Genomic DNA, 22,607 nt, shown 5'->3' on the forward strand with positions numbered 1-22,607 from the left:
TTCTTCCTCTCTTGCTATACCTCCTTGGCCCGCAAGGAAGGCGTCCGCCCCTGAGGTCAGTAACTGGTGTTCTCCCAGCATCACTCACTCCCTCCTCCTCCTCCTCCTCCTGTCTGGCTCTTTCCCTCCTGGCATCGTGTTGTGTTTCTCACATAACCCACTTATCACTGTGAGGTTGGATTTATGTGTGAGCACAGTTTTATTTATTGCCCTGCTCGCCGGCATAGCCACACAGGGAGCAGGGTGTTGTTTTTGTTCCTCTGTGTGTGTGTGTGTGTGTGTGTGTGTGTGTGTGTGTGTGTGTGTGTGTGCGCAACATAAAATGAACAACACATGGATACATTTTCAGAGGTCATTGGTCAAGGGTCAAAGGTCAACAAAATATAGTCCAAAAACCTAATTTTCCGAGATATCTCCAAAAATAATAGAGCTAGAGAGAGTATGTAAAACTGTTTCTTATTAACTTATAAATCACACTTTAACTGTGTCTTAAAAGGTGGTATGTAAATAAATGATATTATTATTATATCATCGTCATCAAATTATTCAAACAAGTCAGAAAATCAAGTCATGCGTGTATCATTTTCGACTGTAGACACAACCGAAAGCTTATATGTATATATATGTTATATATAAAGATTGAAAAATAATTTAGAATCACGTGTTGGAATGATGCCATCATGATTTCGAGCAGGAGCCAGACTTCTCACTAAATCTTCTCAAAGAGAGCAAATTACTCTGACTTTCGATTCTCCCCATTGCCTCGCGGTGCATTTTAGCTGTGATTTTAAGATTTTATCATTGACTTCAGTCCCCGTCTGGACTTGCACCTGAATAATAATAAACAAACGAGCTTGGATATTTCCCCGCTCGTTTTCTGGGTTTTTCACATTGTGTGCGTTTGGTGCATCCTGCAGCCAACAAACAGAGCTGTCCATGGTGCTGAAACAACAGCCATATGTTCCTGGAGCTTAATTTAAAGGGTAATCAATTGCAACTGAGGGGGCCACATGGGGCCAATATTGTAGCTACATTATCTATGTGTGTGTTCATGGAGAGCTGTGCAACTGTATCTCAATCCGTGTGCGTGTAATCAGGTTGTAAATGTGTCAAATAGTCTGCAAATACATGCAGAGATTTGCAAATATGAACAGAAATCTTAAAATGCCTCTCCGTGCTCTGTGTGTGTGTGTGTGTTTGTGTGTGTGTAATCAAATTTGTTGTTGTTTTTTTTTCGTATTTCCACTATGTTTTTTTTTTTTAACCCTGAGCTGAGGTATTGAAAGCAAGGCAGCAATTTTTTTATCTCATTTCTAACGTGTTCTTTTACAAAAAAAGGCGTGATGGCTGCAGGGAATGAGAGAAGAAAAATAACGATTTTAAGTTTTGTTTTTATTTTTCCCACCAAACAGCCAATAATGTCCATGTAGAGATTTAAATATTTATTTTCACAACCACAGATCGATGCGCACATTTATAGATTCTTTTCCACATTTCCACATCTGATTATGCAGACACAGATTGATATACAGTTACACAACTCTTCACACACTCACCCTGAAAATATTGCTCAAACATTGACCCCATAGGGCGAAGCCACCTCGAGACCCCTCGTTGTGGCACGCCCACTCATGGCAGTGGACATCTCCATCCGTCTTTACACCTCCTTCCCTTCTTCTTTATTCCTTGTTGGAGAGAGGTGCAGGAGAAAGGTGCTGCTGATTTTCCAGTCCATAAAGTCCAGACTAGTATGGATATACTATCGTCTCTGGTGCAGCTCCCCTGAAGTGCCTGCTCTCAGGTTCATATTTCATTCTACTGTTCATTTGTGCAGTAGTAGATCCCTCGGCTGGTGTTGGTCCGTCCTCTATACTAATAATGCTGTTAAATGTTGATACGAGTTTCTCACTGTCCAATAAGCCACCAGGACTGCAATTGTAGATGTTAAGAAGTTATTTTAAAAAGGTAATTTTCCTTTTATTACCCGTGTCATGCATCAGAACTTCTACATTTCACAACTATGGGTTCTGACTGATCTAAAAAGTATTTATGGAAGTTTATCATTTTCAGAGGAATTTAGATAAAACATTGGTTGTCACTCTCACATCTGTTTATATGGAGCTACAGCCAGCAGGTTGTTGGTGAAGCAATCCTCAAGAATCCTCAAGAATCCTTAAACAAGAACTACTGCATGTACTTCTACTAATACTAACACCACTTAAATGAAATTTAAATCAAACTCTGACATTATATCACATCTGTTCCATAAAAAAACCAAATTGTTTAATGCCAGACTGTTTCAAGGCCAGCTCGCTTTCTTCCCCTGTATCCACTCTCCAATTTCGGTTGTCAGCACTGCACCTGTCGTTCTCTCTATTCACAGCAGGAGTAACAAATCCATTCACTGGGCCTACTTATCTGCATTTATCACTATCCTTTTATCAAAATAAATCAAAAACAATAACACATACTGTGAAAAGTTTCAATCTCATCGCTCTGATGAATCCCATTTTCTGCAGCAGGCAGCTGTTTTCTTAGATGAAGCTCTAACGCAATGTACGAGACTTGCCCGGCACCAAACAGCTGACGAACCGGGTTGTGAACACGGTGGAGCATCTGGCAGCTGAAGAGCCAGATACATCACTTGGGAGTTGCTGCAGAGAAACACAGCGCAGGGAAAGGGAGAGCGAATATTGGACCGCTATTGATCAGGTGGCCAGAAGCACAACTCCAGAGAAACCTGATCGCGTTGCTTCATGTCTGCTGTCACGGACACGTTCAGCATATCAACAACACATCAGTGTTTCAGCCTGATCCTCTCGTCGCAAGCGATACAGCCAACAAGTTTAAAATATGTAAAGAACGTCTGTATTTTACTGACTCAAAACTTTATAACGCCTGTGTCTCTCCTATAGTGAATCATGCTTCAGGGATATGGGCGCTGAAAGGATATAAAATAGCAGAGTCTATACAGAACAGAGCTGCACACAGTGTTTCAGTACTTCATACGTTTGCTGCTCCTTTCAGGATGATATGGGTTGGATCCCTGAATCAATAAGATGAAAATGTGATAATGTGATTAGAGGAATATATGGAATCGTCAATAAGAAGGTTTTTCTTTGGAGTAAATCACATAGTTCTCCATGGGCCTATAAGAGCTTCAGGGTGTTCTAGAGGAAGCCGAATTACAAGATATCGAGACATAATTTATCATGCAGCTCGAACAACCAGACCAACCAGGTATATTAGAAAAGTTACAACATTTTATATTAGATCAGACACACAAGTAGCCATTAATGCGCAAAATGCTCCTCCAAAGCCAAATAACTGTGTGAATGTCCCGCTACACTTCAAACAAGTTAGTAACTTCACCATCAACTGGTTTAGAATAAACCAGAAAACTCAACCACCACAAATTACACCTCAGACGAACCTCAATCTTGTCATGAACAGGCTCAAATTCAGGAGAGATCTCTTCTCTCTCTCTCTCTCTCTCTCTCTCTCTCCTCCCAGGCAGCAGGGCTTTTGGTTTGACTTTTGAATTAGTGTCTATTGTTATTAACTAATTATTATTATCGGCTGTCCCTCATTTGTGTGTTGAGCCGGTTTGTTCCTTTATGAACGTGACCACTTTGGCTGCGTCCTATACACCCAGGGAGTGAAAGTAATGTCCAAAGTTATTGTCTCCAAATTTATAAAAGGATCATTTACCGAGATGATCAACATCTTGTCGGAGAAACTTTTACTACCACAACACGCGCCAGCCCTTCCACCTGCTTCCTCTCACAGCAAATCTCTCCCAGTGGACGTGTTCCACCCTCTCCCCTCGTTTTACATCCACTCTCTTGTCGCAGTAAGCCTGCTCTTTCACCTCCATCCTTTTTCCGCTTGTTTACTTACACTAAGCCTGCCCTCCGTTTTCCCAGGCTCTCCCACTCCACGCTATACTCGCACAGTTATATCTGCTGCCCTCCATCCCTCCCTCCTTGCTTCCCTCCCATCCTGTTTTCCGGTATCTCTGCTCCTCAGCAAGCCCCCAGCCCCCTGAGGTAGGGCATCGCATCCCTTCCCTCTGATCTGTCGCAGCAGGGCGCCCGCCAGATTAGTGCTAAAGTAGCTCCACTTGCATTGGTTTCCAGCATATGCCACCCCTTCTCTTGCTGTCTATATAACTCAGCATCTCCGTACCACACACACACACACACACACACACACACACACACACACACACACACACACACACACACACACACACACACACACACACACACACACACACACACACACACACACACACACACACACACACACACACACATATATGCACAGCCCATTAGCTGGAGTGGCATCTGCTTTTAATTGTACCCATCTGAGCACCGGCGTGGTCTCCACATCCATGAATCGGCCAGTGCTAATTGCGGTGCCACATGTCCCTTCGATGCAGGCTGCCACCCGGAGGTATAAAGAAAGATGGGGGGGAAGAGGGGTGACGAGAGAAAGAGAGAGAGAGAGAGAGAGAGAGAGAGAGAGAGAGAGAGAGAGATAGTAACTTTGCATTTTTCATTACTTCCTCTGCCCCAGAAACTTTAGCCTTATGACCTTGTTGTCATATACACACACATGTAGTCATTTTTAACATTAATAGGTTAATGTGCTGTGTTGTGCTTGTGTGTGTGTGTGTGTGTGTGTGTGTGTGTGTGTGTGTGTGTGTGTGTGTGTGTGTGTGTGTGTGTGTGTGCGAGGGGGGGCTGCTCATGGGACTGATGTTTGATGTAGTATTCATGGTGAGGAGGTAGTGAAATGAGGGAAAATGTGTTTCTTTGATATGAGCCCTCCTTTTACTAGTGATGTACCACACACACACACACACACACACACACACACACACACACACACACACACACACACACACACACACACACACACACCGTTTGAGCACAAGCGGAGCAAATGGAAGCACAAGACTACTACTTCTCTGCACTCTATTCAAAAAAGTCCGTTAATGCAATTGACCTGCTGTACATCTTCACTATGAAACAACTGATTGTTAACTCTCAGGTGCAGTCGCAAAACTACAAAATCAAAGTTGTAATAAAGCAGAATTATCCACAAACTCAGCACTTAATCGTTATCTATCTCACACACACCAGCGCCGGCACAAAGACTAGTGAGTGTGAGTGTGCTTGCATCTCTGTGTGTCTCTGCGTCCCCCGTGCGCGCTCCATTATGAATAATAACCAGAAGGAGACATCATTTTACAGGTTATTAGGCAGACTTATCGCGGCCTGACGTTTTTGCTGACTGTAATTATTTTTCAATATATTTAATTCATCCAAATTCTTTGTTTTTGTTGCAGCCCGCTGCCTCGTGGGCGATGCGTTCCGAAAATGGAGACGGAGCACGAGGAGCGGAGCTAAATCAACATAATGAAAGTGGAAAGTGGCTCCTCTGGGAGGAGTATCCAAATGACAAGACATCTCTTTGACTCTATCACAAGCAACATCATTGTTCCAGATGGATGACGCGGAGCAGTACTTTGCTTGCAATGTGCACAACACTTGAACTTTTCAGCATTATTAGATTAGGTGATTAGATGGAACCTTAATGGTACCCGTGGGGAAACTGGGCTTGTTGCAGCAGCATGAGGGAGGAGGATGTGGATCAGAGTTACACAAATAGAAGGTACTGAAGATAATGCTACTTGTAATTTGAACAAGCAAGCATAATGGCTGACAGATCGCTAAGCTGATTTGCAACGGACACGGAGAGACGGAGCAGCAGCTAGTTCACTTAAAAGGGTGCGGACATCAGGAAATATGTATTGAACTGTGGTTCTCAATCCACACACCTCCCCCTGGGGCTTTATTCCACTTTAATCTTTTGTAATGCAGAACAGTAGCAAGCACAAATGATGCCGCTGATGCCTTCCAGCACCATGTTCGCCCAACAGAAGAGAGAGTTTGCTGTCAAGTTTTCAAGTGACGTTCTTTGATGCTCAGAGCGCCACAGACTCCATTCTCCTCCACTGCACTGGGGCGAAGGCAGGGATCTCAGAGACAGACGCCTCAAAACGAGAGCCAATGAAACCAAAGAGCTTTGCTATAGGCTACACATAGAATGCCACGAAGTCGAGAGCACACCAAATTGTATAAATATTGTATAATGGGATCAAAATCCCTGCCGCTTTTTCGGGATCACTCCCAAAACGACTTATTCCTTCCTTCCAGCAAGTTTTGTGGGAATAAGTTTTTGCTGAATCCTACTCACAAACAAACAAACAAACAAAAAAAGCATCAAACTCAAACTCAAAAATCTCATTGGTTACTTGACAGTTTTAACTTTAAAGCGTTGCTTCCCTGGTTATTTACAGTAAAACAGAATGACATATTTTCCTCTGCAGAGGTTTTATTAAAGCATGCTTTAATAAAACATTCACAAAACTCACACCCTTGTGTCCTCAAAAACAAATATGTAAATATTACTTTTACAATAGCAAACAATAAGAGACTTCTTTAGTTATATTCTCTTTTTCTTTTGCACTCATAGATAACAGCAGTGGAAAAAATACCCTAACTGTGAAGGCTGCACACACATCAACTCTATAGGTAAAGGCAGACTGTGGGTGCACACTCATTTTAAGGTGAGTGAAAATGAAAATGAAGGACGGACAGTGTTCCTCCAGAGGGAAGAACCTGTTCTCTTTCATCTGACTGTGCTGGAAATGAAAAAAAAAAATTACAAGGCGTCATTACACTCTCCATTATGTGGAGCAGGGCAGCATTAAATGAGGGACCTGTCAGTCACCTGTAAGGATCGGATTCATTCATGTATAAAGACGTTCCACCATGAATGTAGCTTCTCTTCAGGTGCTAATGACTAATGAGCTCAGAATCATATTAAACCTGCTGCTGCTCTTTCATTCCCCTCCGCTCTGCTCTTCATGACACAGAGAAGTGGGACGTAGACGCCCCGATGCTGCCGTCTTTGCATTCTACAGACACTGGGTTGCTATGGCGGTTTTTATCTTTATTTAAGAGTGTGGTGTTTCAGTTTGAGAAAAGGACTTATTGATTTGATCAGATTTTGTAACGCTCTCACTCAAAACCCTGCACTCAGACCCCGCTTGGGTTTAGATTTCCTGCGCTGCAGCTTCAGCTCTTCTCCTCAGGCTCACGCTAGACTATTTATACTCTCAGATTTTTTCCGATGCGCTTGGATTTCTTTCTGTCTGTAAAAATTCCCTAACAATAGAATACCAGGTGTGGTGTGGAAAGGAAAGTGGGCGGCATCTATTTTGTTTTTATAGTTGCTAGCAACATTTAGTGTAAAAAACTTGAGATCCTTGGTTTTGCCGTTCTATGTTGATTGACTCCTGCTCAATAAAGACATGAAGCCACTGTTTAAGCCGCATAGGGCAGGAGTGCAGGAACCTGGTTCAAATAACCGACCGTACAAGGACACAACAGACACAGATGTTACACACCAATGAGGTCAGTAAGGACATTTATTATCAAAAGAATTTAAATAAAGTCACACATTAACTAGTAATTTGATATTTCAAAGTACTATAAAACACTTGTTCAATAATTCCAGGCTGTACCTGTGTTCAGACCTGACTATCAATAATAATATCAAACATTTAGATTAATTTTCAAAAGCACATCTGTGATCATTTCATATTTAATCTATAAACAGCTCAATCAAAGTTATGCCTGTGGACCTGACTATCCATATGAATATCAAACATTTTACTGTATAAATTAGAGATTTTCAGTAAGTCAACATGTACAATCAATCTTCATTTCGATATTTCAAGTACTATCATTTGTCAATAATCAGGACTGATATGCCTGTGTTCGATCAGACTACCCATAATGAATATCAACTTTCTGTATAAAAAGAGATTTTTCAAAGTAATCAACATGTCAATCAAATCGGTTCATTTCTGATATTTCAAATTACTATAAAAACACTTTGCTCAATAATTCGAGAGACTGATATTGTGTTCAGGAGCTCTCTGACTATCCACTATGAATATCAAACATTTTACTGTATAGATTAAATTTTTCAGTAAAGTCAACATTTCACTATTGATCATTTCTGATATTTCAATTTTAAAACACTTTGTCAATATTCAGAGGACTGATATGCTGTGTTAGACCTTGACTATCGACATACTGAATATAACATTTTACTGTATTAAGAGATTTTTCAATAAGTCAACATGTACAATCAAATGGTTCATTTCTGATATTTCAAGTACTATAAACACTTGCTAATAATTCAGAGTGAACTGTATGCCTGTGTTCAGGACCTCTGACTACCCACATAATGAATATCAAACATTTCGTATATTAGAGTTTTTCAGTAACAACATGTACAATCAATCGGTCATTTTGATATTATTCATAAAACTGCCAATAATCAGAGGAGACTGTAGCTGTGTTCAGGAGCTCTCTACTATCACCATTTATCCCCATTTCGAATGATATTTCGATATTTCAATTATAACACTTGCAAAATTCAGAGAGTACCTGTGTTCAGACCTCTGACTATCACATAAAGAAAATGGATATCAAACATTTTTACTGAATAAATTAAGAGATTTTTCAAGTAAGTCAACATGTTACAATCAAATTGGTTCATTTCGGATATTTGAAGTGCTTATGTTTAGTACATAATCAACTAGTATTGAAAAATGCTGAGATAACCCTGCAGCTCCGCTTATAGCGACACACAGCGGTTAACAACAAACAACCGACAGACAGCTGATCTGCGGCAACCGAGTCAGTGAGTCCAAAGAGTTGGTTCTAATTTAATTAACGAACAGTTTAAGTTAAATCGCGGTCCAAAGCAGTTTTCAAGTCAAGATGATATCTGTCTCTGCTTCCTCTGTGTGTCTGTCCGATGATGGCGAGGTTAAATTCACTTCGAGGTGTCACAGCCACACTGTAACAATTGCTGTAAAAACGGAAATTTGACAGTAACATTCTGTTTCATTAAACGGCACTGTGCTGTAGAAAACAATGCATTCTGGAAATATTTATGAGCAGCTTGCTGTTTCCTTAAACATTGTAATATACTGTAAACAGCATTGCATTCTGGGGTGATGTCAGAATCAACGGCAGAGGGTCCTGCACAACGAATGCTACTATATTTGTGAAGACACATGTTGAACACAAAGTCGTGAAGCCAACTCTGACCTTTTGAGGTTATCCATCTGAATCCTGCATTTATCAGCAAGTCTTGTAAGTTGAAATAAACTTTATCTGCCTTGCATTTTTGTTACTTTTGCTGTCTTTAAACAAACTCAGACTGATTTAGAACTGTAACTTAGCTAGCTTGTATGTGGTCCTCTGAATTAGCTATGCAGTGACATGAGTACAGCAGTAAAACTACTTTTAAATTATTATTTTGTAGGTTGCAATACTAAATAGTATTTAAAAGTTAATCTTAATGGGTTTTCATGGTCAGTTGGTTTGCAGCTAGACATTATTGTGAGTTTGTCTTCTTCTGTAAATTTTCAACTCCACTACAGCTTTGATAATGTTACATCTTATTAGGTATTAAACTTGAACTAATAGTGTTGATATTAGTATGTTGTCCAGCTGCTGAAGGAACCATTTACAAAGAATTCAGATGGACTCATTCGTCTGTTTGTTTCTCTTCTCGTTTCATTTATACTGCAATGAATTGTTGCCATCTTAATCCTCATCTAAGCTAATATTCTCACCACAGAGAATGTCTGTGCTTAGCAATCTTCACAGTGGTGTGAAAGGACACTAACCTACTTTTGACTCCTCCTCTAGTGTTGCTGATGTATTCAGAACATATCTATATTGCATATCAGATTGGTTTTGGTTATCTGTATTAATAATAAATAAAGCATGCATTTCTTCCCATTAGAGATGTTTGCAAAGTCAAGATGCTTTTTGAGATGAGTCTATTCATGTTCAGGTGGAAAGAGCCTGCGACAGCTGGATACTGGATGATCAGCCTCAGATCACATGTGGGGCATCCACCAACCTTGTGACAGGGCCTGTTTAGTGTTCAATCTTTAACTGGAGCTGCCTGTACAAGGTAAGACTTGTGCTGCCTATCTGACATTTTCTCTTTATTTCACATTTTACATTTATTTTCAACCTAACTTATAAACACTTTATAGACCATATATCATAGGCTTTATTTCTATCCAACCTCTAATCTCAGATTCTGTGTTTGTAGATGCTTCTTTTGAATCAACCAGAAGAGGAACAAGAGCGTTTGGGGACTCGTCTCCAAGAGGACAGGAGAGTCATTCGAAGAAATCTGTCCAATCAACCTTGTAGACTTTAGGAGTTTCATAGTTCAGTGAGAGCTCTCTCCCAGGTTATTGTCAATTTTTCTCTTTAATTTTGTACATGTTATCATATTCTTGTTCTCGTCCACTAAATATGAATTATTTCAGGTGACTGGTATAAAACAGTCAGTAACTGAGCAGACCCTATATCCTCCGCTTTATTTCTTCCGTTAGAAATTGGATCAGTTATTGGATGTCTTTACTTCATGAATGTCACTTGTTGATCTTCCATGCAATCAAGTTGCAGAGCTCCCACCGTCAGATACGACGAGACGATACCTCAGAAACCATGTTCTGATGACAGTGTTCGAGGACAATGATCCTGCCATTGTGTTGTAAATTGATTTGTAAATTTTAATTTATAAGTAAAATGTTTGATATCCATTATGTGGATAGTCAGAGGTCTGAACACAGGCATATCAGTCTCACTCTGGAATTATTGAGAAAGTGTTTTATAGTACTGAAATATCGAAATGAACTATTTGATTGTACATGTTGACTTACTTGAAAATCTCTATCTATACAGTAAAATGTTTGATATTCAGTGTGGTAGTCAGGTCTGAACAGGATATCAGTCTCTCTCTGAATTATTGAGCAAAGTGTTTTATAGTACTTTGAAATATCGAATGATCGATTCCACAGTGAAATGTTGACTTACTTGAAAACTCTAATCTATACAGTAAAAATGTTTGATATCCATTGATAGTCAGTCTGAACACAGCATCGTCTCCTCTGAATTATTGAACAAGTGTTTTATAGTACTTGAAATATCCAGAAATGAACTGATTGATTGTACATGTTGGACTTACTTTGAAAATCTAATCTATACAGTAAAAATGTTTGATATTCAGTATGTGGGTAGTCTGGTCCGACACGGCATATCAGTCTTTGAATTATTGAGCAAGTGTTTTATAGTACTGAAATATAATGATCGATTCAAGAATGTTGTTACTTTGAAAATCTCTTAATCTATACAATGTTTGATATCATTATCGATCTGAACACATCTCTCCCAATTATTGACAAAGTGTTTTTAGTACTAAATATAAAGATTGTTTGACTACTTTGAAAAATCTCTAATCTATACAGTAAAATGTTTGATATTCATATGGTAGTCAGAGGTCTGAACACGGCATATCAGTCTCTCTGAATTATTGACAAGTGTTTTATAGTACTGAAATATCAGAAATATCGATTCACAGGGAAATGTTGACTTTACTTGAAAATTTAATCACAGTAAAATGTTTGATATCCATTATGATAGAGTCAACACAGCATAAGTCTCACTCTGGAATTATTGAACAAGTGTTTTTATGTACTGAATATCAATGAACTATTATTGTACATGTTGACTTTACTTGAAAATCTCTTAATCTATACAGTAAAATGTTTGATATTCAGTATGGGTAGTCAGAGGTCTGAACACAGGCATATCAGTCTCTCTGGAATTATTGAGCAAAGTATTTTTATAGTACATTGAAGTATCCAGAGATGAACGATTCACAGTGAAATGTTGGACTTACTTGAAAAATCTCTAATCTATACAGTAAAACTGTTTGATATCCATTATGGATAGTCAGAGGGTCCTGAACACAGGCATATCAGTCTCACTCTGGAATTATTGAGCAAAGTGTTTTATAGTACTTGAAATATCAGAAATGAACCAATTTGATTGTACACATGTTGACTTACTTGTAAAATCTCTTAATTTATAAGTAAAATGTTTGATATTCAGTATGTGGTAGTCAGAGGTCTGAACACAGGCATATCAGTCTCTCTGAATTATTGAGCAAGTGTTTTATAGTAATTTGAAATATCAGAAATGATCAATTCCACAGTGAAATGTTGGACTTACTTGAAAAATCTCTTAATCTATACAGTAAAATGTTTGATATTCATTATGTGGATAGTCAGAGGTCTGAACACAGGCATATCAGTCTCACTTGAATTATTGAGCAAGTGTTTTTATAGTACTTGAAATATCCAAAATGAACTATTTGATTGTACATGTTGGATTACTTTGAAAATTCTTAATCTATACAGTAAAATGTTTGATATTCAGTATGTGGATAGTCAGGGTCCTGAACACAGGCATATCAGTCTCTCTCGGATTATTGAGCAAAGTGTTTTATAGTACTTGAAATATCCAGAAATGATCGATTCCACAGTGAAATGTTGGACTTACTTGAAAATCTCTTAATCTATACAGTAAAAATGTTTTATATTCATTATGTGGTAGTCAGAGGTCTGAACACAGGCATATCAGTCTCTTTCTGGAATTATTGAGCAAGTCTTTCATAGTACTTTAAATATCCAGACATTAGCTACTTGAAGCTAAAATGTGACTTTATTTTGTAAAATATCTTAATTGATACAGTCAAATGCTATTCATAAAAATGACACAGGTAAGACGATATATACTTCTTGTGAATATAATCCAATAAATTTATTTTCAATTATGCATTTGTATAGGCTCCATGTGAACAGTTTATTTGAAACCGACGTAGGCCATGTGTTCTTCCTCTAACTCAGTACTCCCCGTTCTTGGCGGTTTGTATGGGTTTACCATAAATGTCAGTATATGAGTGCAGTTGAATTTCCGTGTCGGCTGATTTGACCACAGAGGCGCAGTGTCGGCTGGCTTGACCGCAGTCAATGAGGGCAGGACAATTTCATTTGTCAACAATACAGTACACCTGGCATTTTACTAGTTGGGAAGTTTTGAAAGAAAAATCAGAGGGCAGATGTTTCACGTGCGCACAGAAGCAGCTGCAACTGTTAATGGGGTTTTTTGTTGGTAGTTGGTAGGAAAACCAAGTCATGCTGATCACCTTCATGAGCCAACTCTCTCCTTGTTAGAATAGTAAAAGCCTTCTGGACACAAGCCCGCATCCCTCCGCTGCTACCTTCTGCCTTGAATGTAGCGTGTGCGTGTCCACCAGGAGCGTCGGGGTGGAAAAACAAGCATTCAGAGGGGGACTCATTAGGTGCATGAAGGCAGACTGATGGAGCCAGAAGACATGAGGAATGAGCCAGGTAGGAGTGAGAGAGATGGATGTCCTCCTGACGCCGCGATGTGACTGCTGTACATGTTGTGTGACAGCTTTGATTAAGATGCTCGCCGGGCTGCCTCCGCGTCTCGCTCTCTGACGCTCGCACACAAACAAGAGCCCAAGCAATATGGTGGAAGTGGACGCTTCAGCAGCCGAAGAATCGACAGCACTTTATATGCAGAGCTCGGTTTCCACAGGCGCGCCGGAGGCTCTGCGAGGCCTTGTAGCGCTGACGTCAACATGCTAACACGCATACAATGACATGGTTATGAATGAGATTGACATATTTAAGTGGACTGAACCTTTCTTTGCACGTTTTAGCTCTTTTAACTGGAAAACAAGTGCAGTGGCCGTTCTAAACCTGCCTGTTGTTTAGTCCCAGCCTGCGTTTCTACAGAGCGCTCATCGCTTGTTATACAAAGTTTATTAATATTGAACATTTCTCGTTTCCAAATTGCACCAAATTTGACGCTGCCCTTTCTTGGGCCCTTAACAAGCACTTGTCAAGTCTGAAACCGATAAGATGAATGGTTCTTGAGATATGGGGCTGGTGCCGAACATGAATAAACACAACCTGATTCGAAAAGAGAGTAAATGGAAGCATTCGTATTATTACGCGCTCAGCACAGGGCCAAAAAAAAATGCAGGAAATGCATTTGATCCCCCCTACGACGAAATCGACTTTGCCTCGTTGAAACCAGGTTTCTCCAGATAGGATATTTTTTGGCCTAATTGCTGCCAGCGGCTAAATCCCATCCATTTGCATCGATCTCCTTTGAAGAGAGATGCAGATGAGCTTAACGAGTGTGCTAATTATGCTCGCTCGGCGTGGGGAGCCTGCTGTTCCTGCAACTTTGTGTGCGTGAGTGTGTGTGTGTGTGTGTGTGTGTGTGTGTGTGTGTGTGTGTGTGTGTTGTGTGTGTTGTGGTGTGCATGCATATTAGAGATCGTATGCCTGTGCATGCCTGAGTGCTTGTTTTTTTGTACACGTATAAATGCCGGGGACAAACAGCCTGACATTAAAAACGAGAGAGACTTGAGTTGCAATCCCAGGCGGAATGTGCTGCGAGTGTATTGTTTTCCGAGCTGCACACACAGTCGGCTCAGTATCAGAGACGACCTGCCACACTGTCAACAAAAGGGAGAAAATGGAGCTGTTTTGGAGAAAACATCCGTGGAACAATATTTTTCAGTGTTGACATGAGAGTGGAGACAAATGCCATTGTGTGTGTGTGTGTGTGTGTGTGTGTGTGTGTGTGTGTGTGTCTGCCAGGCAGTGTAATGGCAATGACTGGTGTTGCCTCCCCCAACAACAATAGCCTGTACGCCCAGACGAAATGTCACTCGACAGGCCCGTCTCCTATATCTCCCCTCCTCTAGCTAGCTTTCCCCTCTCCCTTCCTCACCCTCTCCTTCTCCGCAGCATGAAACGCTGGGACACCGGGGCAAACAATACGCACATTTGTGGACTAAACATCTCGCAGACATGAAAGCGCCCCCCCCCCCCCGACAGATGGATAATTGGCTGCGGCTGAGACGGCGAAGGGCTGCGACCGTCAAAACACATCACGGTAAATGGGGAATCTCGGAAATGCCTGGTTTCTTTGTAAGTCCACGGTATCTGAAAGGGGAGAGGGGATCAAGTCACCCAGCAGGCGAAGCTTCGGGCGCACAAACGATTTCTCCGTGTTCGCAGGAATAGCCTTCCTGTTTTGGATCCCCGCCGTTCCCCCTGCTGCATTTTCACTCTGGGACAGCAGACAGCAGAAATTCCCTTACAAGTTCCACATTTCACACGGCATCATTCCGAGAAAGGCTTATATCTTTAAAAATGATGACGTTTGGTTGTGGTGTTTTCCATCCACCCTGCAGCCAGTTACAGAAAAAACAAAGCAGAATCTTCATTTTCATGCTGATGAGACAGGCTGCTTCCACTTTATTTGCCATGCATTAAAAATTCCCCTCGCTGAACAAAGATGCATTGCCACCAGATATACCTGACATTGTGGCTAACAAGAGCAGGGAAATTGGATTTTTCAAAACAACCCAGGGCGGTACATTAAGTTGAAAGCAACTCACAGGTGTGCATACACTAGTTTTGAAATGTGAGCGTGGATAGCGAGGAGGCAGCATGTCGCCCGGCCGTCATCCCACTCCCGCAAAGAAGGCTGCAGCAGTCGTGTAATTGTCATGTAGATGTGCAGGTTGCGAGTCGAGCTACCAGCTCCCGTTTGCAGGCGGTGCACTCACTCCGACTCATTCCCTTGTTTAATGCGAGCAACACTCTCCTCGTTCGGAGCGCTTGGCTGTTTTCACAAAGAGCCGGGTGGTTCAAACAATCGGAGGCGATCAGACACCTACACATGCACGCGCCTCCGCTGAAACACAGCGAGGTTTGGCCCGAGAGTGAAGCAGTCACCGGAGAGCAGGGGAGAGAGGACAGGCGGACGGGCCGAGTGAAGTGAGATGGATGGCGGCTCTTGGAGGAGCCTCACCGCACACAGCTGCTGGGACTTTGAGATAATTTGCAGCTTGTCTGTGAAAACAAGATGTAAAGCCACAGTTAATTGTTGTCCTTGTGGTCCCATCTGCCACAGGCCGGAATGAAAATGACCTTTGTGTGTGTTTCTGTTTGCGCGTGTGTGTGTGTACTTGTACTTGTTACCTCTGTAGGACATTTTCCGGCATAAACATTTCTGAGGTCCTGGTTAAGGTTAAGTTCAGGGTTAGGCTGCATTGGTCACGGTTAAGGTTAGGGATAAGGTTTTGGTTAGTCTGTCCTTCTTTAGAGGAGGTGGTCTACTTGGCCCACGAAGGAGCCGGTCTTTGTGGGCTGCGTGGGCCGAACCACGGAGGTCTACGGAGGATTCTTTAGTGATCAGGCATCACCAGCTAACCTTAATGCTGTCGCTTAGCAACAGAGCTGCAGCTGGACGCGATGAGAAAGTTTGAATGCCCCTTGATTTTTTCGTCAGCTGTTCAATTGAATTGAAGCCTGATAGTCGTCTACGTCCAACCGATACTACGTCCCATCACTTCATGGCACCATACCTCACTCGTCACCAAAGTGTAATGAATCCAGGGATGGGATCCATCCATTGGAGTTTTCGTTTCCCGGGGATTGAAGGACACATTTGTCGGCTACACTTGAGGCCTTCAAAATGGGACAGTCAATTCGCGCTGCTTTGACACAATTGATCTTCAAATGCAGCCTCCGAAGGACGCGGCCCGACTGGTTGAGCTGTGGCAACGACATGCTCTATATTTTCTCCTAATCCTCTCAAGACCAACTATACCAGAAAGAAATGTCGGCGTCACAGAACTGCACGCGTGTCCTATTGTGAAAGCAAACATATTAATTTCTACTTCTTTGACAATAGCCAGACCAGATGTTCGGATCATGCAGTGCTAGCACACAAATGGTGAGCTTTGGCTTTCCATCACAGATGTGCACGGCCAGCTTCAGGCAGCAACCTTCTGCATACAACATGTCATCGCGCCAGAGCGAAGTCTACACCAGCACGAGGACATATATCATGGAGGCAGACTTGGATCACAACACGGACGGCCTGCACACAAACAAACCCACACTGGCTGCAGGTTCAGTTCACAGCTGATGATGAAGCCTGGACTCATAAGGCTTATTCTTAATTAGCTACACGGTCATTAAAATGTGTTAATTGCGTGCATTGTGTTAATGCAGTGTCAAAGTCGGCTAAGGACGAGGCTCGGCGGAAACCGCGCTTTGGCGATTCTGCAGTAATGCAGTGTGACCCGGTGTAATTTCAATATGATAATTGGAAGAAGTCCCTCTGCCCTCTCCATGCGCGCACACACACAAACACACACACACACACACACACACACACACACACACACACACACACACACACACACACACACACACACACACACACACACACACACACACACACACACACACACACACACACACACACACACACTCTCTGCACAAACTCTTGCCAATGAGAAAGCAATACAGCACCCCCTTTCGGTGGGCTCTCTGCTGGGATTAGTGTATTTCCATCAAAGAGGTAACTCAACATGAGCCCCCCCCTCCCCAACACAACCGCCTGCAGAAAGATAAGTCAAACATTACAACCAATTCACTAAATCCGCCAGAGAAACCCACCAGTGTTCCCCAAAATTGCAGTGATGGACAGTTTGCAATAGCGCTGCACACACTAATGCACCCTCTGCAGCGGCGAGCCTGTCACTCAGCATTATGTGGCAACTTGATGCATGTGCCGGCGTTGAAAAGCAAAGCCAAGTAACCTCTCTGTGGGAAAAAACAATTATTCATAAAGAAAACAGCACGATGGTATAACTCAGGCCTGTCAAGAATAATGTTCTTCAAGTGTGAACAAAGCAGAGGTACAGCGTAACTGTGGCTACATTTACACGGACAGCAATATCCCGATATACTCGCGTTATGTAAACATGTATACGTCTTAATCGCATTGTAGCGTTTTTTTGCTAAATTGACATACGACACTTACAAAGTGCTTGATGACACATGCTCTGGGTGTGAAAATATGTCAAAAATAAAAAGGAGTTGTAGCTTTTGCAAAATTATAAAGACAACATCTAAAATGTTAAAAAGGTAGCATTGTAAATAAACATAGTAAATGTGTTTCAAAACTGGCAGAGCAATGTCGGACATAATGGTTTAGTGCATGTGAGTCACCATTGGGCTATGGTCTGTGAGGGTTAGGGTTAGAATATGAATGGAATATTCTACAACTCAAACAACAAACAGCATAATCGAAATAATATCTTACTCAGACTAAGGTCAATAGTCTGAATATTGGTGTTAACACAAACTTATACAACAATAAAAAAAGAAATGAATATGATATTTTTTTAACCTTCATGCAGTGTCTTCTTCTACATGAGAGCTTTGAACGTCACAGCTGACCGGCCATGGAATTGCAAAATGCCAACTCTTGCTGAGCCTGAGCAATGCCGTGACAACTGAGGTGTCATGTCAGTGTCACATCTACTTGGAAAAAGCTATGAAATTTGCCCTGTGGGCTGAAACTGTAGCATGGCAGTCGCCATTTATGTTCAGGCCTGGTAATGAATGAGACTGGCAGCCCAGAGACCTGTGTGCAAAATGCAAAACTAGAGAAAAATCAAACAGGAAGGATGAGGAGTGAGGAATAATCACTTGCAAACCTTTTAGGGGATTGTCTTGCTGTTACCTCTCCAGTCCACCTGTTGTGACTTTCAATTTGCACCAAACCAGGGGAAATTGATTCACAATCACTTACGCTTCCTAAATGGAACGTTTGCTGTCCCAGAAGTTACATTTGACTAAGTGATGATTAAGTGTTCTATATAAATATATGTAGTTGTATATATATTTGAGTTTAGAGATCCCTCACTTTTTCTTTTCTCTCCTTTATAGCAACTTAAATACAATATTTTGACATATTGTATACATGCACTGTTTTATTCTTTCGAATGAATATTTATGCATCTAAAGGTTTATTTAATTGTACTGTCACTTCAGCTGGATAGTATTTTTTCTTTGTCGTGCACATATCTGCAATGTCTGTGTAAATCTGAATTGTTCAAGTGAATTTTCCCAGGCGGCATTTCATCTTTCCGATTATTCCGACAGCGCTTGAACGCACAGCCAGTTTCACGCCGCGGCGCAGCTGCTTTCAGGTACCAGAAGGAACGTCGTAATTTTCTTGAGAACGCACGGACGGCACACAGAAGTGGGAGAAGACGTGACAAGGATGAGTTTGGAATGAGTCAAGGACATGCTCGTTGTTTTCCCTCCTGCATAATAAACCGTTGATTTCAGCCTGGGTGGGTGTTTTTTTGTTGTTGAGTTATTTCAGTTTGGATTTAATACGCGGGGGGGAAGACAAACTCCGTGACGCCGGGAAGTAGCAGCTTAGCAAAAGACAGCGAAGGCAGCACAGCCATCAGTCTTCCGGCTGAAGGACACACACACACTCACACCCACACACACACACTCACACTCACACTCAGCTACACAACATGACCGCTTCTGCTATCGTCCGAAGACTTGCGGCCGTGTCGGGGGCTTCTGCGGTGGCAGCCGGGGCGTACGGGGCTCACGGTAGGGACTCCTCGGTAGCTTCCCCCCCGGTGCTCATGCCCGGTCCTTCAGCTCCACAGTAAACACAGGAGGACTGTCATGTCAGAGCGCACATGTCCAGCCTCCGTCCCGAAACAAGACAATTTAAGATCCACTCCCTTATTAACGCGTCCTCGTTATTCAAACAGACGAATAAACACATCCTGCCAGTGTTCGATATGTTGGTGGTGAATTCGGCGCGTTTACAGACGTAAATAACCCGTTTTGTTATGAAGGTGACCTGCCTCTACAGAGTCGCATCGTAAAAGTGAACTCAATATCGCCACTGCATTTGTAATGTCATGTTCAGATTGTAGTTCAGATAAATATGCTTTACTATGAACTGCATGTGTCATTTCTCTGATCCATATCTGTCATTTCAGGTTTCAAAAATGCTGATCCCGATGATTACCAGAGAGTGGTATGTAAATAATAATAAATAACTTAAAGTATGTGTTATTCATTTTTGTATTCAATCTTTAAATAATCAGACAGTCACATTGAGATCAAGATCTATTTTCCAAGAGAGGCCTGAGAACAAGAAACATTCCCAATCGGCAACAAGCAGTTAAACACCAGCAACAACACAATCAAAATCGATTCATAAAAACAGTCACAAGATTCATAAAAACAAAACATCACAGAGTAAAGATTTAAAATCTCCAAGCGGAACACAAGACTGCAGTTTGAGGGAAGTATTGTTGCGTTCAAGAGGGATGTCTAGTCAAGTGACAGCTCCCCAAAAGTGAAGCCAGAAAGTTATCCTGATCGTCCCCCTGGTGGTTGGCTGCAGTATAGGTAAAAAAAAACTCACCTCTTCCAAGTTAGCAGATGGTGCATGGGCCAAAAATAAATAGTCATAGTACACATTAAATACATTTCTCTCACTAAGTTGGGTTTTAATTAGTTATTTTATGCCATAAAAAGGGGGTGAAATGTCATAATTGACAAGATGGAAGTGTCTGTATCCAGGAAACTTTGGGCTCACGTTTTAACAATGGAAGGAAGAGCATCGTCCATCTTTATTTACCTCCTGTGGTCTGATCTGATAAACTGTACCTTGTGCCATTAGAGAACCTGATTGAGAGGGATGCACTCGGTAGCAGCCCATCCACTGTCACACTAGTGGTTTATAAAATAACCTCTCGCTTCGTCAGTTTTACAGAAAGTCTTGGAGCCTCTGAAATGAAGACTGATTGGAGAGTGCAGTATTATTTTCTGAAATCTGTGTGTGTGTGTGTGTGTGTTTTCCTCTCCAGCTCTTTGAAACAGCCAACAAGTACCATTTCTACCACAGCCTGGCCCTGTTGGGTGCGGCCCACTGTGGTAAACCTGCTGTGGTGAGTATGGAAGCCTAATGGCAACTCTCGGGGCTGGATGCACTCGAGTGTCCTTTAAAATTGAACCGGTGCGATAGTGTCACTCTGTTATTCCCTCTCCGTCGCACTCAGAAAATCATTATACTTTAGGCCGTGAGGAACGAAGATGATGTCTTGGAGAAAAACTGTGTGAGTGTTGGATATTTACAAAAAGTGATATCTAGATATTTTCTCACAGTGTTTCCCATAATTTCCTAATGAACCAAAACATGTTTTATACTCCTCATTATAAGAGATTCCTAACTTGGTGTGCGCAGATGTTAATTACTGCTGGTTTGGACAGAGCGGTTGGACTGGAGTATTTTTGGCCCGCCAGTGTGTGTCTTGTATCTAAACAATTCAAAAGTTGTTTGACACCATCCCTCCCTCTCTCCTCCACTTGAATTGGCTCTTTCGCGATGTCATTGTTGGCAGTGTTTATGTCTCGCCATCTGCTGCCTTTCTTGTTGCACGCCACTGTTTTTGTTTTGACTGGATGAATCGGCGGAAGTTTGCCGAGCGTGTTTTTGTGCTGGTTCCCTGGCTGCTTTAGGTCCACGGCTGACTCGTAACAGCTGACCAATTTCAGACATTTCCACCTTTTGGGCCACATCCAGCTCTTTGTGTTGATTTTTTTTCTTCTGTTACACATGTTTTTGAAGTCTAAACTTGCCTAAATGTTTGAACAGCCTCTATAGTAAATGCTCTCGTGCCTCCCTTCTCTGCATGTTCACAGGCTGGGACTCTCCTTATAGCCGGCATGGGGATGTTCTGTGGCTCCCTGTACCACCAGGCTATGACGGGGGACCCTGGTATGCGCAAGGTGGCTCCCATTGGGGGCATGGCTATGATCGTTGGCTGGCTGGCAATAATTCTCTGAAGGGAAACGGCTCACGTCACGTCTCCTCACCTCCACGGGGCCTGTCAACTGTCAAACTACTAAAGGAAGAACTGATGAGCATGTGAGAGTTGTCTGAGGAGTCGTGCTGAAGTGCCGAGTTATAATGTCACCCTTCCAACCGCTCCCTGCTTTGGGTTACGGGTGTCAGCAGGTGATAAGGTCACAACAGGATTATCACTTTTAAGCCACTGCTGTCTCTTTCTGACCGCTGCCCCTTGACTGTTGAGATAAACTGGTTAAGCTAATGAGTGCAATTTGTCACCTCGTCAATATATTGATGTGACCGTGAAAGATACAGTATTTCTTTACAGTTGTTCTGTACGTTTATACTGCATGCTGCGGCAAATGCGGTAACAATGAAGAAAGGAATTTAAGGGATTTAAAATAGAATAAAAATAAAACAATCTTTCCTATAGTCTGTTGCTTAATTCTTTCACATTGATGATGTTTTTGACTCCTCAAGTGATCGCGCATACTGAGCATGATCTCCATCCATTCAACTATCCGTGAGTAAGAACAGGACCAAATCTGAAAAACTGCCTAATTTTCCCATCAGATTCCAAGTCGCCGACTGCATTACCTGAGGCTCAACATGATTTCAGGCTGCAAACCAATTATCCATCCCGGATCATGTCTCCTTACCAGGAAGAGGACAAAAGTTAGAAAGATGGTGCAGATAAAAAGAAAACGCGACAGAATTTGTCTGCACAAAGTTTATCACAATTTTATAATCTGCTGCTCATTCCATCATCTACATTGGCTTTACTTTATTTCTAGATGTTGGAGGGACTGTAGAGGTACTATGTACCTAGCAGATGAA

At 41.8% G+C, this 22,607-nt stretch overlaps 1 protein-coding gene across 1 annotated transcript; it reads left to right on the plus strand.

Annotated features, from left to right (window-relative positions):
* The first annotated feature begins 19,287 nt into the window (after nt 1-19,287).
* On the plus strand, nt 19,288-22,202 carry tmem256 (transmembrane protein 256). The gene is made up of 4 exons (XM_035148828.2): nt 19,288-19,510; nt 19,912-19,949; nt 20,788-20,868; nt 21,623-22,202. Exons 1-4 carry the CDS (start codon nt 19,429-19,431, stop codon nt 21,764-21,766), a joined length of 345 nt encoding a protein of 114 aa, XP_035004719.1. The 5' UTR covers nt 19,288-19,428; the 3' UTR covers nt 21,767-22,202.
* Nucleotides 22,203-22,607: the final 405 nt, after the last annotated feature.

Source organism: Hippoglossus stenolepis, chromosome 23 (assembly GCF_022539355.2).
Source record: "Hippoglossus stenolepis isolate QCI-W04-F060 chromosome 23, HSTE1.2, whole genome shotgun sequence".
Lineage (NCBI taxonomy): Eukaryota > Metazoa > Chordata > Actinopteri > Pleuronectiformes > Pleuronectidae > Hippoglossus > Hippoglossus stenolepis.